The sequence below is a fragment of the Gigantopelta aegis genome, chromosome 6, assembly GCF_016097555.1.
Source record: "Gigantopelta aegis isolate Gae_Host chromosome 6, Gae_host_genome, whole genome shotgun sequence".
Taxonomy (NCBI): Eukaryota; Metazoa; Mollusca; class Gastropoda; order Neomphalida; family Peltospiridae; genus Gigantopelta; species Gigantopelta aegis.
Genome location: NC_054704.1, coordinates 22881240 through 22900833, shown reverse-complemented (window position 1 = coordinate 22900833; position 19594 = coordinate 22881240). Strand labels below are relative to the sequence as shown.

The 19594-nt window shown below is 36.3% G+C and overlaps 1 protein-coding gene across 1 annotated transcript in view; it reads left to right on the top strand.

Moving 5' to 3' along the window:
• Window positions 1-3264: 3264 nt before the first annotated feature.
• The window catches only part of LOC121374989 (large neutral amino acids transporter small subunit 1-like), a 37187-nt gene continuing 20857 nt past the window's right edge, over window positions 3265-19594 (top strand). Inside the window, exon 1 of the mRNA XM_041502170.1 lies at window positions 3265-4132. Coding sequence (XP_041358104.1) covers window positions 3682-4132 — 451 coding nt within the window. The 5' untranslated portion in view covers window positions 3265-3681. The remainder of the gene's footprint in view (window positions 4133-19594) is intronic.

The following is a 19594-nucleotide window of genomic DNA, read 5'->3' as shown; positions in this document are numbered from 1 at the left end:
CTACTACTAGTAGTAGTAGTAGTAGTAGTAGTAGTAGTAGTAGTAGTAGTAGTAGTAGTAGTAGTAGTAGTAGTAGTAGTAGTAGTAGTAGTAGTAGTAATCTAGTAGCGACTGCAGATAAACAGAATCGAAGAATGGTGTGTCACGAAAGTCCTATCATCTAAACTGGAAGAACAAGTACATATAGGGGCCGTCCATAATTTTCAACATTTTCACAAGTGTACAAAGAGTACACTTTTGACCACCCCACCCTCCTAAAGTGTACATCCCCCAAATGAAAAATGTTGATCGACATTTTTCATTTTCAAAACGAGTGTACGCTGGCCCCTTAACCCCCTCCCCCTTGCGTACGGTTTGTACGCTTGTGAAAATGTTGACAATTATGGACGACCCTTTAATATATCCCTGCACAATCGATTTTTATAATCGATCATCAAATCGGTAGAGCTGGAGCGATATATTTTCGATTATAATCGATCGTTGAAATATCACGAATTTAACTGTCCGCCACTGGAACAAATCGGACCTATTTAAATTAGAAAAAAAATCGAGAGCCGGGCATGTGTCGACTCGTTTATTATTTAGTCGCCCCTCTCCCCTCCTCCTAATACAAGAAAAAATCTTGGATCTTATCCGGGCGCCGTTTGAGGTGTCGCAAAGTGCAAAATACAAGTTGCACAACATCGTGTAACATGATTTCTGTGTCAAGAGCAGTGTCCGCTGTAAACAAAGTCACTTGTATCGTAAAAGAAGCTTATTTATTTTGATCATGACAGTGGGTCGCTCTAACTTTGAACGCCTAGTCGTATGTGAGAATGGTAAGCTTATTTATTTTTATCGTGACAGTGGGTCGCTCTAACTTTGAACGCCTAGTCGTATGTGAGAATGGTAAGCTTATTTATTTTTATCGTGACAGTGGGTCGCTCTAACTTTGAACGCCTAGTCGTATGTGAGAATGGTAAGCTTATTTTTGATATACAGTTTCTTCTTTGCTTCTTTTTATAAAGTAATAACAACATTCCCTACGCATAAAACGATTTAAAGTGTGTCCGGAAATTATTATTTTTTGTTCTTTTATAACGTAGAATTATGTTGTAAAATGATGTAGGTCTACTGTATTATTTATTTAAGACAAAATGCCATAGGCATAATTCATTGAACTCTTTTATAACGTAGAATTTTGTTGTAAAATGATGTAGGTCTACTGTATTATTTATTTAAGACAAAATGCCATAGGCATAATTCATTGAACTCTTGCAACTATGCGATCTGGGGGCGGGACGTTGCCCAGTGAAAGGCGCTCGCCTGATGTGCGGTCGGTCGAGGGTCGACCCCCGTCGGCGAGCACACTGGGCTATTTCTCGTCCCAGCCAGTGTACCACGACTGGTATATCAAAGGTCGTGGTCTGTGTTTTCTTGCCTGTGAGGTGGTGCATATAAATTAAAACGATCCCTTGCTGCTAATGGAAATATGTCAAAATTACAAAATGTTTGACATCCAACGATTAATAAATCAATGTGCTCTAGTTGTGTCATTAAACAAAACAAATGTTCTTTGTATCTTTGCGATCTCACTTTGCTCAATGGGCTATTTTCGTCCCAGTCAGTGTTCCACAGCTGGTGTAACAAAGACCGATACTATCGTGTCTGTGCGATGATGCATATTAAAGATAACATCCTTTGCTGCTGTAATCGAAAAGAGTATCCCATGACGTGTCGGCTGTGGGTTTACTCTCCAGTTATCTCTGTGAACTTAACCATAATATGTCCGACGCCATATAACCGTCACTAAAATGTGTTGAGTACGTTATTAAATAAGAAAAAAGATAACTTTGTGAATTAGACCCCAGTACTACAACAGCGCACCCTGTCCAGAGACAAATTGCACTACACCCCACCACATCACACCACACCTAACTGGTTAATTTTTAATTAACCCTTACTACTCGTTCAGTAACGTGTGATAATTGAGAAACGCTGCCAGGAGAACTTAATTAATAAAGGAATTACCACTCTATTCCTAACTGGTTAATTTTTAATTAACCCTTACTACTCGTTCAGTAACGTGTGATAATTGAGAAACGCTGCCAGGAGAACTTAATTAATAAAGGAATTACCACTCTATTCCTAACTGGTTAATTTTTAATTAACCCTTACTACTCGTTCAGTAACCTTGTAACACAGAATTAATACTGGTACCTATCACAATAAAGACAATAACCTACAGTTTACCTAGGTCTTCTAGGATGACTGGCTAAGCTTTATATTACCAAATACTCGTATAATGTTAGAACAAAAAGTCTACGATTTACTTCGTCAGATGACCGAAGACACTGTCTAAAGAATATTGGTATAATACAGTATTAAAATATTTAAAAGTCACATCAATCACATCAAGGTTATACAACAGAGCAGAAATAAAATATTTACCAAAGTCCAAACGGACAACGTTCCCGGGAAGCCTTCCTTGTTCTGTCCTTTTTGCTTCTGTCATAACTCTAAAACTCTAGCTATTTATTATAAATCGAAATATCGCCTGGGGGTAAATCGCGGCACCGAATCTTATCATCTGATATTTCCACCGCGACCAAGCGGTATTTTTTTCCTCAGATCGTCAGACTTAATGTCGCCAGTTCGCTAGAGATTCCATGGTCGCGCGGAGGTATTACGTAACTACTGGCCACATGGCCTCCACACCTACTCTGGGTGTGTATTAGACGACCATCGCGCAGAAGTATTACGTAACAAGTTGCCCACCTAGCTAAGTGCAATGAACTGCACACGGCCCTCTAACACAATTAATATCGCCACAGGCGAAAAGAAATTAAGAGCATGTACCGTCACAGTCCCTTTAACTGTTCTGTGTAAAAGGAGAGATCAGTCATCACATTTGGAACCCCCCGCCCCCGTTTCAGAAACTCTGCATCCGCGCCTGTAGGCCCAAGTAAGTAGGCCTATAGGCCTGATAATAAAAATAAAATTATATAAAATTTACAGATTTTTTAAATGTAAAAAAAGGAGAGAAAAAAATATCTTGAATTCTTACTTCATGAATTTATTTATATGCCCACCCACCACCACCGCACAAATAATTAAAATTGGCATGAGTTCGACCCGTAACCCCCTTTCTATGGTTATGGTAGTTTTAGGGTTAGTCTTTAGAGCCTTTGATATATAGGGATACGGGTCGAACTCTTTCCTTAAAATTATAACAAATTATATTTGCTTCGACACGTTTCTTTTATTGCAGATTGAAACATTCGTAACTCAGGGCGCCTGTGACTGTGAGTAACGAAGAACTCTCATAACATAAAGGGAAACAACTCTATCAGACTATTGGCGGGTGTTTCATCATCACTTGTTTCAAGAGAATTTTGTTTCGGAGACATACTGTGTTGTTTTTATGAAGATTTTGCTGTTTACATTGTGTACGAGTGTACCGATCTGGCCTTGTGTAATGCAGCACCATCAGAACAGAACAGTTTGTTAATTTTAGCAGGATTAGTTTTGTAAACAATTGGGCCTACAGAGTACAGTTGCCGAGTTGGAAGCACGTGGTTTTTTGGAACCGGGTTTTTCAGACTATTTGCTTTGTTAAATCTATTGTCAACTCAAAAGTCCGCCAATTGAGTTTTATTACAAATCCACATTTACTGTTGTAATTCTGCAAAAACTGCCAACATGTCGGAAACAGCGGGACCAGAGAAAGTGATGCAAGAAAAAGTGGAACTGAAGAAACAGATAACTTTATTTCAAGGAGTATCAATTATTGTTGGTATCATTATAGGATCAGGGATTTTCGTGTCGCCGGTGGGTATTTTAATGCACACGAAATCAGTGGGGTCTTCTTTAGTAATGTGGGCCGTGTGTGGAGTTTATAACACACTATGTGCTCTGTGTTACGCTGAACTGGGAGCCTCCATGCCACAGTCAGGTGGAGAGTATATTTATATCAAGCGTGCGTTTGGAGACTACCCAGCATTTGTGTGTCTATGGATTAACTTTCTACTGATTTGCCCTGTGGGTATAGCAGCATTGAGCCTCATAGCAGCGTTGTACATCCTGCAGCCTTTCTTCCCAGACTGCGAAGTACCTGTGTTAGCTCAACGTCTAATAGCAATTTGCCTAATATGTAAGTATATTAATTGTTTTATTTATATACAGTAAAACCCCTCAAAACCAGACCCAGTATAAACAAGAATTACTTCAAAATGGGATTTTTTTTTTTTTTTTTTGGTCCTTTTTAAAATATCAGTACAGTTCTACAGACCCTCCAGAAACCAGATATAATTTAATACCATCCATGGGCATTCGGGTCCTGGTTGGAGCTTATGGGTGTTTAGTTAGTACCACTCGATGGAACAAGTCATACCCTCTATTGTTGTATTTAAATTGACTAAGGAACAGTATTAGTGTTTTCCTTAGCTTGTTTTAGCATGGTGCGGCACCATGTCTCAATAATCTAGTGCCATCTTGCCTTAATCAGCATCATGCTGCCCTGAGATTAAAGAAGCCTTTTTCAATAATTAATTGTAAAATTGCCTTTATAAAACACCCAAAAAGGTATTACTAATTAATAAAATATGCCATTTATATCTTTTACCATTCATTTATTAAAGCAAGCACATAAATTACATTAATGTTTATTTCAATTAATTTTTGTCTATTTTTAATGAAATACAAGTGCCCCAAAAATGGTGAAAATGCCCCAAAAGTGTTTGGTCTACCATGCCTTGCAAAATTTCTAGGGAAATCACTAAGTATAATACCAAGCAATCAAACATCTGATCGCTAAAAACAACAAAACGTTCTGTAATTAACCAAAACAGACATTTACACCACAAAATGTATATTGGTCGATTCCTGAAATGATAATCTTTTTACCTACTTGTATGTATGTATGTATGTATGTATGTTTAATGTCACCTAGATGGAACAATTTTCATGCCTTATTCACTGAAAACACTGGCAAATTCGTCTGAGAATGTTTTCTAAAACCCAGAACTGAATAATAATTGAAAAATAACCAAAGGTTAATTAATTAATACATAATTAAATCTAAAGTTTATTTTCTATTTGTGCCAAAAATATAAAAGGAAAATATTAGACTGACCCAGGGTTAAATTTATCTACGCTTTGAACAACTGGCCCAAGGTTCTAACTAAATGCCCCTTTAGGATGGTGCATATATACTCTTCAAAAAAAGAAACGCAAAAGGGTACAAATGGGTTATAACTCCGACTTTATGTTTCCTACCGGTTCATGCTTTGTGAATATAAGGTCATTGCATGTCCCAAACACATTCCCACGGTTACATTCGATAAAACGCAGCTACTGTACAATAAAGTTCCAAAATGTGAATATTCGCAAAAACGCAGCCACGTGCAAACCATGTCATCACTGCACGTGCGTTGTCTGCACGTGCAACATGAACACCGACAGTATAAAAGTGCAGGGTGTTCGCTTGCCTGGCCTCTGTATCTGGCCGACAGTTGACAATCCAGGACATGCCACGTCTCAGTGAACCGCAGAGAAACAATGCCATCGGCCGACTAGACGCAGGCGAATCCAGAACGGCCGTTGCCAGGGCATTCCATGTGTCCCCAAGCACCATCTCCAGACTGTGGGACCGTTACCAGCAACATGGATCAACACGTGACCTCCCTAGATCCGGTCGACCACGGGTCACTACCCCCAGGCAGGACCGCTACATCCGGGTACGCCACCTTCGGGAACGATTGACTACTGCCACCTCCACAGCCGCAGCAATACCAGGTTTGCGCAGGATATCCGACCAGACCGTACGGAACCGCCTACGTGAGGTAGGAATTCGTGCCAGACGTCCAGTTCGAGGTGTCATCTTAACACCACATCACCGTCGACTCCCGACTGCAGTGGTGCCAGATTCATCGACAATGGCCTCAACTGCGATGGAGACAGGTGTGGTTCAGTGACGAGTCCCGATTTCTGCTCCGATGTCATGATGGAAGATGTCGCGTGTATAGGCGTCGTGGTGAACGTTATGCGGCAAACTGCGTGCAGGAAGTGGACAGATTCGGCGGGGGTAGTGTCATGGTGTGGGCAGCCATCTCACACACTGGCAGAACTGACCTGGTCCACGTGCAGGGCAACCTGAATGCACAGGGCTACATTGACCAGATCCTCCGGCCACACATCGTTCCAGTTATGGCCAACGCCAACGCAGTGTTCCAACATGACAACGCCAGGCCTCACACAGCACGTCTCACAACGGCTTTCCTACAGAACAACAACATTAATGTCCTTCCTTGGCCATCGATATCACCGGATTTGAACCCAATTGAGCATCTATGGGACGAGTTGGACCGACAGCGACAACCACAGCCCCAGACCCTGCCCGAGCTGGCAGCAGCCTTGCAGGCCGAGTGGGCCACCATCCCCCGGGACGTCATCCGTACTCTGGTTGCTTCAATGGGCAGGCGGTGCCAGGCAGTTGTCAACACACGCGGAGGCCACACCCGGTATTGACTCCAGATGACCTTGACCTTGGTGGTGTGTCCTATCACTTACTCACAATGGACTAGAGTGAATTGTGAACAATCCTGCAACATTTGGTAATTATCGGACTCACCATTCAATAATTAAATCAATTCTCCAAATGTTATGACAATGTGGTTTTGCGTTTCTTCTTTTGAAGAGTATATATAAAAGATCCCTTGAGTACTGTTAATGAAAAAAGGTAGTGAGTTTCCTCTCTAAGACTATATGTCAAAGTATGAAATGTTTGACATCCAATAGCCGATGATTAATAAATCAATGTTCTCTAGTGGTGTCGTTAAACAAAGCAAACAACTAAACGCTATAAAGTCCAACCAGGACCCAAATGCCTGTGCTTAAAATTAGGCTTGGTACTCAATCAGCTTTTATGGATTGATGCAAGCAATTACTTTCACTTGCATACATGTGCTTGCACAAAACTATTAACACTTTAATTTGGGTGAAAAACTGCTAACCTTGTCAAACACTAAATTTGTACCTGTCCCAAAAGCAAATTGCTCTCAGGACTCTCAAATTGCTTTCAAGAGTGCAGTTTCTTGCTCATCATCAATTTTCAAATGTTAACAGGGTTAGATCTTCACCATTTTTTCAGGGTGTTAATATGACTACCTGGCTTTCATTTCAGATAATCCCTGAACGTTTCATGTGGTTTAGCTTAGTAACTGGTTTAACGTGTCCATATACCACTAGGGTTTCGAACACGCCTATCCCGAGTCCAGCCTCCGATAGGATCGGGGGTCTGACTTGGGACAGGGATAACCTAACAAATAGGGGAAATTTTGAATATTAACGCCAAAAGTATAAAAAGGGGAGAGTTGGAGTTAAAAAGTTTTGGCTGCACCCTTTTATAAAAAGAAAAATATCAACATTCCTAACCTATATAAATTCTTAATATAATATATTTTCGGCGCAAATTTAGATGGGCTGGTCTAAAATTAATAATAATTATTAACCAATATTCATTAAGCCCATGGGAGGTTAAGAGGAAAGGGGCTGCCAATCATATTTTAAACATTGGTTTGACCAGGTGAGGGGCGGGAGGGAGGGGAGGTCAGCCCTACACAAAACTTAAGGCCGAACCGCCTAATTCATGTGGTTCATATTTTGTAATAATGTGGAATTAATATAACGTTATGGTTTGTTATTTTGATAATGTAGTAACTAATGGGTAAATCATTATGCATATGTACTGTACATAATGCTATTAATAATTATAATACATGCATATCAATTCATACTTAAACACATCGAATCAATATTCACACTGGTATTATGTATCAAATTATGTTTAATGTTAGATAATAAATCAAACATAATAAATATTATTAAATGAAGTAACTTTAAATTTTCATTAATTATAATATTATTATTTCCCGTGGGTGCTATTCTTTGTTGTATTGTACAGGTTGGTATTAATGATAACGTTTAAACACAGCTGTCTATCACATTTTTACTTTTATTAAACAGCATTTCTATCCGACAAGGGGCGGGATGTAGCCCAGTGGTAAAGCATTTGCTTGATGCGCGGTCGGTCTGGGATCGATCCCTGTTGGTGGGCCCATTGGGCTATTTCTCACTCCAGCCAGTGCATCACGACTGGTATATATCAAAGGCCGTGGTATGTGTTATCCTGTCTTTGGGATGGTGCATATATAAAAGATCCCTTGTTGTTAATCGAAAAGAGTAGCCCACGATGTGGCCACCGCAGGTTTCCTCTCCCAACATCTGTGTGGTCCTTAACCATATGTCCGACTCCATATAACCATATATAAAATGTGTTGAGTGCGTCGTTAAAGGACAGGACAATTAAGGCATTTGGCCTGGTATGCATATTCAACGATATATAATGCACATTATTGCTTAATATCAACACGTATAATCGTATAGTTAATTAATAAAACGGTTAAATGTGACGACTATTATATATAACGGGCGCAGCCATTTTGTACCATCTCAGCGAGTACGCCCTCTGGCGAGCTGGTGGTTACATAATACTTAACGCGTCACATCAGGAATGAACACAATCTACCTGGTTTTTGTGGGATGATAAATAGTCATACATTGCAATGTTCTGTAATAATACACATCCCAGTAAGCCAACAGTAAGTATATCCAGCACTATATATATTATTTTTCAATACAAAATAAAATACCATTGTCAAAGTGGCTACACAACAAGTCGAAACAATTAACAATGTTTTTGCCATGCATTAACCTACATACTGAAATGATACACGGAGTGTTTTCTTAGTTAATTGGTCTATGCTGTTAGTTGCTTCTACCTGTGATTTCTGATTGGCAGGTGTGTATTTGATTGGTAACCAGACGAACCAATTAATTGACGCTGTCTAGACACAAAAATATATACCGGTATTGTGGAATATTACCTGTCGCCCCTAAAATTGTAATGGACATGGTTTATTACTGTAAATAGTTCTGTAAAACTATTGATTAAGTAGACTTTTCCATCTACAACCACAGAACTGACCAATTACGTACTCCCCCCAAAAAGAAAATTATCACTTGGGTATTGTGGGTTGTCGTTTTTGCTCCAACGTAGCATATCAATAGGCGTAATAGTGTACATTTTTCCTTTGGATTATTAAACAGAGAAAAATACTATAACCCCATTTTGTTCCGTTAATGCAACTTGAAATATATTTAGTTAAATAGTTTATTATATTATTATGTCATTTATGCTGTTTTACAAGTCAGGTTGATCAAAGAAAAGCGCCTTGTCAAAAATTACTGGTTTTGTTTACACTGTACATACAGGAGATGGCCAGGAGCTGACGTCACTTCGCCCCAAGCTATCCCACTGGACGTCACAAAAACGAAACAAAATGGCTGCCCCCAGTTAGCAGGAATAATCATGTTTTTTTATTAACTCTAAAATTACGCGTTTTTCATTTGCTAAAGTGTTAGTATGTGTTGGTGGTCCGGATATGCATCTTTCCAACACATAAAGCTCTTGTTGGAGTTGACCCTACCTTTAAATAAAACATTTCATTTGTATCCAACAAATTGCATATATGCTAGAGACAAGGTGAGATAACGTTTGTCTGAGAAACTTGATAGAAAGTAAGTTGTCTTCTTCGTTTTCTTCCTTTGAATGAAAAGTTTGGCTTGGTGCCCCACTTGCTGTGACCCCCCCCCCCCCCCCCAAATTGAAATTCGACCCCTGAAAGGCATTTCACTAATTGTGAACTAAAGTTCTATGTACATTCATGATCACAAATATGCATACACAGGGCTAGCTCTTGGTGTGTAGAAAATTTATCCATTAAACTCTAAAAATTGCAGAAACCCACCATCATTTTCACCAAAATACCATTTTTATATTTACACTTACACTATTATAAAGCAAATATAAAGTAAAATATCTGAAAAGTGGGGCCACCCCCCCCCCCCCCCCCCGATTCCTACGCCAGTGTTTTAGCCAATTTTCGGTATATAAAGTATAGAGATAATGTTTTTTTAAAATTAATAACTGGGTTTTTTTTCTTGACCATTCCCTTGTTGACAAATATCATGGGAAATCGGGACTCGTCACTGAACCACACCTGTCTCCATCGCAGTTGAGGCCATTGTCGATGAATCTGGCACCACTGCAGTCGGAGTCGACGGTGTTGTGGTGTTAAGATGACACCTTGAACTGGACGTCTGGCACGAATTCCTACCTCACGTAGGCGGTTCCGTACGGTCTGGTCGGATATCCTGCGCAAACCTGGTATTGCTGCGGCTGTGGAGGTGGCAGTATTCAATCGTTCCCGAAGGTGGCATACCCGGATGTAGCGGTCCTGCCCGGGGGTAGTGACCCGTGGTCGACCGGATCTAGGGAGGTCACGTGTTGATCCATGTTGCTGGTAACGGTCCCACAGTCTGGAGATGGTGCTTGGGGACACATGGAATGCCCTGGCAACGGCCGTTCTGGATTCGCCTGCGTCTAGTCGGCCGATGGCATTGTTTCTCTGCGGTTCACTGAGACGTGGCATGTCCTGGATTGTCAACTGTCGGCCAGATACAGAGGCCAGGCAAGCGAACACCCTGCACTTTTATACTGTCGGTGTTCATGTTGCACGTGCAGACAACGCACGTGCAGTGGTGACATGGTTTGCACGTGGCTGCGTTTTTGCGAATATTCACATTTTGGAACTTTATTGTACAGTAGCTGCGTTTTATCGAATGTAACCGTGGGAATGTGTTTGGGACATGCAATGACCTTATATTCACAAAGCATGAACCGGTAGGAAACATAAAATCGGAGTTATAACCCATTTGTACCCTTTTGCGTTTCTTTTTTTGAAGAGTATATGATTACAAGATTTTAATAACCAATTCAAAAAAAAATTCAAAAAAAGCTGAACAACTTTACATTCCCAAAATAGATGTTCTATAGATTCTCGCATTTCATGACAAAAAGTACACATTTCACTGTCAATAAGTTTTAGTTTATAAGCAAACGTGTTGGTAGTCAGTATCCTGTGTAAAATTCTATATTGGAACCATCTTAATTTTATTTCTTGAGTGGTTATAAATGGCTTTAAATAGATAACAGACTAGTTTAGGTTGGAAGTGAAATGAAGTTGAAGTTTTCCAATCAATTTTTATTTGGGAATTATAACAAATTGGTTCAATAAGAAATCTTCAAAGGATGTTACTTTTATTGCTGTAGAGTCCTTCCAAAACAGGTTATTTACATTTTTGAAACATTTTGAGGGGAAGTCGTTACCAAATACAGAAATATTACGAAATTGAGGAAAACGAGCAAATAAAATAGGTTTCCATTTTGAATCTTTCGTTTCCAATTTTCGAATCCAGGTAATCTTTAAAGCCTTGATATAATTAAATATATCTGTCATACCGAGGCCTCCTTCTTTAACAGGTTTACATACAGTTATTCTTTTTATCCTATCTGGTTTTTGGTTCCATACAAACCTGAATAATATTTTGTTTAATTCACACTGAAACGACTTAATGGGGTTTGGTAAAGTTAAGAGTAAATAGTTGAGTTTAGATATTAATAAGGCTTTTATTATAGCTATTCTGCCAAGTGGTGTTACAAATCTTCTCATCTATCTATTTATAATCTGTTTAATTTCAAACAGTTTAGAGTTGTAATTAAAGGGACACACCCTAGTTACGGCTATTTGTTAACCATTACGGCGTTGTTTTTCACTATTAAACCCCATTTTTCACAAATAAAATTGCACTTTACTTACATTTTATTATTTAGAATACACATTTCCATTCACCTGAAGTGCTTTTTGGTAATCCTGATGTTTGTAAAACCACGAAATGCATTTTTTGCATTTTTTCACAAGACATGCTGTCGAGAAAAAACTGTTAAGCAAGCGAGGTCCAATCTATTTTTAGAGGGAATCTTCCTGTGTAAACGTCACAGATGTTGGTATACCACGTGACCGTTATCATTTTGGTTCGGTTTGTTTTCTCGTGCACGGTTCGCGCAATCAACATCCGATTTGTTGTTGTTCATTTGTGAGATTTTTCTTCACAGTTCGTGAACATTTTCAGTAACAATAAAGTTCAGACAAGTAAGTGTCTCAATACAAAATGTTACAAACCCTTAAAACCAATAATTTTGCTACGTCTTACGATATCTGGAGAGGGGATACAACCAGGACAGAACAGTTGGAACATGTCCAGGAGAGGTGAAACGAACGCACCCCAAGTCTGTGCGCACTCTGTGAAATTTGTCGTGACGTAGGCATTGTTGTGCTTCGAGCAACATCTACCGGTGACATCAGAATACTAACTTTCAAAATTATTTCAAGCAATTGGGACATGGGGATTCCCATGGTATTTATCGATATAAAACCTGCTTTTTCACTCCATTTGATAAAAACATGATCTAAGTGTGTTACAGGTTTGTAGATTAACCAAATTATAATTTATTTTCGCTGGATGGAACTAGGGTGTGCGGCTTTAAGTTTAGTTATTTCAGAAATATCAGTACTAAAGATAATTCCAAGTGCTTTAAAAGTTGGAGGATTCCATTTTAGATTTAAATGTAAATATCTTACTGAACTATTCTTTTGGGAACCAATCCACATAACTTCAGATTTATCATAATTTATTTTTAGTCCACAAATCTATTTAAAGTTGCTATAGTCTCTTCAAAAGATGTTATAAAATCTGTATCATCAGCGTATTGTGAAATAAGATATTCTAGCTGTTTATTGAAATGCCTTTAATATTCTTATTTTTACGAATAAGCTCTGCAAGAATTTCTACACAGAGGAGGAATATATACGGAGATAATGGGTCTCCTTGCCTGCATCCTCTGTAAATGTTAAAGAATGATGATATATTTCTGTCGACTATAACACTGGATTTAATATTTTTTTAGAACACAAAAATCCATCGTTTAATATCTTCTCCAAATCCAAAGAAATCAAGAGTTTTATGTAAAAATGACCAAGAGATCGTATCAAATGTCTTTTTCAAAATCTACTCTTAGAAACATTCCTGGAATATTTTGGGATTCAGTACAAGACAAAATATCATACACTATATTACAGGATCCTTATATTGTCACCGATGTATCTATTTGACATAAACCCAGTTTGTATGAAGTACCCCTTTTAGTCTTTCTGATATGCAGGCTGATCCTAATTTATAAACAATATTTAAGCGTGAAATGGGACGCCAGTTAGTTAGAAAACGTTTGGGTTTATCGCCTTTGGGTATGCAGGTAATTATTCCAAGTTTCTGTGTTCTAGATAATTCACCATTAATAAAAGCATGATTCACAGATCTAAGAACAAAATAACCAATATCTTTCCATTTTTTTTTTTAATTCGGCAGAGAAACCGTCAGACCCTGGACTTTTATTGTTCTTTATATGTTTTAAAGCATTTGATAATTCTTCATATGTCAATAAACCCTCTAAAGAGTCTGCTTGTTCTCTGTTAAGTTTATTTATATCTTGACCTAAAAATAAGTCATGTAGGTCAGTATCAGCTATCGTATCTTCTTTTGAAGAATAGGGGTTTTCATAAAAGTCTTTTGTCTCATGCATAAGTTCATTTTTATTTGTAACAATAGAACCATCATTTTTCTCAATTTGAGTTATAGACTTGCTAATAAAGTTCCTATTTTCTAAGTTACAGAAATAGTTAGAAATTCGTTCACCTTCATCTATCCATTTGGCTCTAGATCTGATGTAGACACCCTCCATTTTCTTTTCACGCAGTCTTTTCTTTTTGTCTGTATAATTTGAAAATCTAATTGTTCGCTATTTTCTAATATCTCTATTTCTTCAATCAGCTGTTTTTCTAGTTTACAGTTTTCTTTTTTCAAATACGATGAGTATGAAATTGTCTTTCCTCTAATTTCCATTTAAGTAATACTTATAGGAATAATTGATCATTAATTGTAAAATTTATTTCAGATAGGGGTATATCATCAACAGTATTCAAGTAATAGACAGACACGCCATATTGTCTCTTAACATCAGAAATAACTTTTTTTATTATTGATATATATAAGATTTATTTTTTAAGAGTGAATTATTAAATTTCCAATAGGTACAACACCTATTGGAAATTTAATAATTCACTCTTAAAAAATAAATCTTCATTGAATTCGAGATTTAGACTTCTAATAGAATGATCAGTTCTATATCCACAATGTATTTTGGAGTTAAGGACATAAGAATACAACATTTCAGATATTAGAAAAGAATCTAATCGAGCTTGTTTTATTGGTTTATTCTTCCTCCATGTGTAATTACGTAGTTCAGGATTATGATCTCTCCAGATGTCCACAAGATCTAATTCACCTATTATATTTAACACTTCATCGCAAGCTTTTGGATTGTTTACATTTATGTAGTTATGTGTATCAATCTGTCTCCTCTAACTACTTTATGTATTTTATATTCAAAATTGTTATTTATTAATATAGCAACGCCACGAGATTGGCTGTTATTAGAATTAAAAATACATTCGTATCCCCACTCCGCGCATATAAGAAGTTCCTTTTCTTTAGTAAAGTGAGTGTCTTGTAGGAAATAAACCGAATAACATTTTGACTTTAAAAAATTAAACACATCTGTCCTTTTCTTTACATCAGCCAAACCCCAGCAGTCACCAAACAACATATAAATACTCTATCCATTTTCAAATATGAATATAAAGTATAGTAATATATATAGGAGATGCACATTAATTAAATATACTATTCCATATACATTACACAGACCACTGACCAGGAATATATAAACAATTACCTCACAATACAATTGCCTACACATTCAGTCACACGCCATACAGATATAGATTACAAATACATAAACATGTATAAAAAAAATAAAAACAACCCTACAGGGTCAGAGGGAAATGTTGCAATGTCTCTTTTGCCCTTAACCCACTTTTGTTATAATTTATATTAAATGAAGAATAATGAAATAAAAGTGAGAAATAATAGTAGCAGTAGTAAATTTAGTGGTATTGATAACAGTAGAAACTATTACTAAGCCAGGCTAAACACAACCAACTTAAAGTACTGTAATATACACTGAGAGTAACATAAGAATAAATACTACACACGGTGACATACTTTAACAGTAGATCCAACATACACATATATATACACATAAGGACACACATACATACATACACACACTCACATACATATCAGACAAAGCATAAAGATTATGTACTAACATTTATATTAACACCAAAAAAAAAAAGCAACCCCCCCCCCCCAAAAAAAAAAAACACAACAACAAACAAAACAAAAAACACAGAAAAAAAACCCCGCACATAAACAAAGTATTGATAGGAAAAGCCAGTCTCGCTACGTGCAATAATACCTGTAATAGAGGTAATGTTTTGTATTTTAAATATGCACAGTGATCAATGAGGTTTGAAAACTATTGGCGGTTTTCTAGTTATAAGATCGAATCGACCCTAATTTTACATGTTACTTGCCAACCATAATTTAAAGAGAGAAAAATATCTCCACCCCCACCCCCACCCCCTGAAAACAACAACACACACAAACAGAATTGTGTGTGTGTGTGTGTGTGTGTGTGTTTCCCTACCCATATCTACCCTGAATGTCTGTAAGGCCCATGCACCACCATCTTTTTTTTTTATATAAACTGGTCCTTTAAACATATATGTAATATGATGTTTTCAGTGTCCTAAACATCTTGTGTTTAATTTATAATGGTTGTAGCAACATTTATACTTCTGAGGGTTTTTTTCTCCATTTTTCTTTCTTTTTCTTTGTTATTTTTGTGGAGCCTCAGGAGGTGTGCATGTATCTTGCCCACTCAAGTTTGCGATTGTGATTTTTTTAATGCATTAATTATGCTTTTATTTTTAATCAATTTGAGCAAATTTGTACTATAGTTTATATATAAATGTGTGTGTGTGTATATAGATTTATCCAGCAATCACTGTATACATTGGAAAGATATGATGACTAGATAAATCTCTATATTTTTGGTCAGGTGACATAAGCCCGACTCGACTCAAGTATTTCAGAGTAGTTTTTAGTAAATATACTCTTTAGATCACTTGTTGAAGTACAGTAAATACAAATAACTTTTAGTTTTGCGATAACAATACAAAACTTGTATATATTTATTTATGAATTAGAGTTTAGAAATGCTTTTTTAATGTGACAGAATCAAACTTTCGTTTTTGACGGGCGCGAGCGCTTTCACGCGTGAACCCCCATGAACTCAATCTGACGTGCACGAAATAACGTGCCCCTAAATTGAACAAATCTCGCTGGTATTTTTTTTTTTAACTCTGCCATTTTAATTGTTTATTGAATCAATTCAATTCAATTCTTTATTACCAATCCAATCCACAACGCCACAAATCATTCCATTCTGTTCACAATGAATGTCCTAGAATATACTTTTTATAAATTGAAACACGATTAGTTGGTTATATCTTTACACTGAGCCAATCAGCTAGGAGTTCACTTATTATTAAGATCTCGTCGGTTTTGTTTTGTTTAATTTCCTACAATGCAGGTAATGTTCACAACATTTATTTTACAATGTCGTCGTTTTGATCACATACAGAAAAAATAATAGGTGCATTAATCATCCAGTAATTCTATGATGTGTACAATGTTTATACATGTTGATATCACAGTAAATGCATAAACCAACAAAAAACTAATTTAGTAAAGCAGGTTTTGTTTTTGTTAATAGCAATGCGACGTATTTGCACATTAATTTCTACTTTCTCTTTCACGATACTGCCAAGTGATTTAAAGCCAAGGACATTCATTGACCTTGGTAGAGTCTGATTTCGGCACCTGAGACAAACATACACCAATTTAATTTCAACTCAGTAATTCGAAATTACCAAGTGTAAAGCATGTATATATTTAAAAATTAATTTTACATTAGAGTTGTTTTTGTTTTTTTGATGGGTTGCTATGATTCGAATAGTAGTATAATAAATGACGTGTTGACTACAGTACAATGATAATGAAAGTTAATCCTGCTTGTAAAAATATATATATTTATAAATATTGCAGTAAGATATATTTGGGTAGAAAACAATAGATGTTGACATTTTCTCTGTTATGACATTATTTTATTTTTTTAAACAGAATTTGCAGGTACATAGCATGTATATTATGATATGATAAATGTGATGGGATGCAGTCGATTCGTCCACTGGACAATTCGTCCACAGATGATTCGTCCACTGAAAATTCGTCCACTGAGGAACTCGAGACGATTCGTCCACTACACAAAATCAGTTCTGGACGATTCGTCCACTGGGTTTTTATTTTCCCAATACATTTCGTCCACGGCCTAAATAATGTGTACTACATGTACGTGGGGGCTAAATAAATTATTAGATATATTTTACCCCGTATTTTTTTTTGCTGTGTTATAAATTTACAAAGGTGAAAATAAATGATATTGCATTAGATTACGCTTGGTAGATGTTTTTGTAACAATGCTCTGCGGACATAATTATTTGGTGTTTCTATTTATTCGGTTATTATTTGTTTCTATAATGTACGCCTTTCACGCTACTTGTCGTAGGATGTTTTTAGTACAATATGCTCAGTAAAGATAATCTTTATCCCTTCCCTTTCAACTTGTTTGGTTTCTGTTTGCTTTACCAATTAAGTGTACAGGTGTACTCTATTGTGATATCGTGAAGTAATTAGCAGTGCCGGCTCATTACTACTCATCATCCTTTCTATGCTTGTTACACACTCTATACTCGTATCCTTTGTTAGCATGTAACACCTGTCCCAACCATAACAGTGGTGGTTCTTCCTTATATATTGTTGTGTAGAATACTATATAGTTACACTATTCATCCAATTCTCTTGCACACATTTCCGTAACCCATTATTATTATTTTCTCTTACAGTGGGCTTAATTCTCAAAGACAGTTCCAGACTAAGGACCCAAAACTAGTGGTGTCCCAACCATAACATTGCTTCTGTCCCAACCATAACGCTTCTGTCCCAACCATAACAGCAACAATATAGAATATTTTTTAGCAATAATATCACTTTATATGTCTCTAAAAGCTACCAAATTTAATAGCAGTGAATGTTTCAAACATGTTTTTATGTCATAAGAAGATTATAATGTACCAATCCATTGTAATTAAATGTTTGTTGGAATACAAAACAAATTTTGGTTACTTAAATGTAATTAAACAAGGTATCATTTACAACTGACAGATGCTAACAGAGTAAATGCTTTGTCAATTATATAAGTTATATAAGAAGTGCCTAAATATAAGGGAATTTACAAAGAAAACATAAAATAAAAGTCACAATTGTTTAGTATTGTGTCCCAACCATAACGGTCCAGGGTAATGCTAAGGATATGGGCATTTGAGTGGCAATGTGTGACTAATCATAGATTAAATGGACACTGTTGGTGTTTGATTGAGTAGTTAAGCTGTTTTATACTTCATGTGCACATGCATTACAAGTATGTGGGTATCCAATACACATTTAGATTTATTGACAAAGTTCAGTTTAGGTTCAATTATTCGTACATTTTTTCATTGAAAGCACCAAATATTTGATGTATGAAGGTTATGCATTCTAAAATTCATTCAAATGAGGTACCAAACATTATTTAGTGAATAATATGTGTATATGCTACAAAACATGGATTGTGAACAATTCTTTTGAAGCTACAGTTTGTTGTTTATTATTGTGTCCAAACCATAATGGTCGAGGGTAACGCTAAGGATGTGGGCATTTGAGTGGCAATGTATGGCTAATCATAGATTAAATGGACACTAAGTACATAACTGAGTAACTTTGAGCTATTTTTATGTTGTCCGGGTATTTAGTTTTGTGAAAGTTTAATTGTCTTTCATTTGACATTTTGGGAGGTGTTCAAAACGTCACAGTTCTTTGAAATAACACTTCTATGATCACATTTATGTGAGTTGTTAGGAAGCTAAGATTGTTTTAAATAATTATCATATGAATGTATTATATGTTTTTATGATAACAGTAATAAAATGTCAACTATTAAATTGTTCAAATTGCTATTGTAAAGCATGTGTCCCAACCATAACGGTGAAATCCTATTCAGAGTGAAATATTCAAGAGCTTATATTCATGCACTTAAAAGAGATACCTTCTTAAAATTTTCAGGAAATTAAGTAAGCATGTCCAGAATTATAGTTAAGACATTTTTACTAATCTAAATATGTGCCTTGTTATTTTTTTTTAATTCCACAATTCCAGTTTCTGAAAATACATATGTATACATGTATAATGTCAATAATTTTTATCAGCAACCATTTATAGATGTATAGGGTAGATGTTTATAAAATTGCATTAGGTCCATGCCAACATATCAACACTAAAAAACCTTGAAGATAATAAATAAAACTTGTATTTATTAACTGGTCAGAATATTACAATGAAATTATGAAAAGGTGTCCATTGTATTCAAAATAGATACAAATTTTCCTAGTTCTATACATCTTAGCCACAAAATTTATTTTTGTCATCAAAATATATACTATTCCCCTGTTGAAATTGTTGAAAATCGAACTATTTG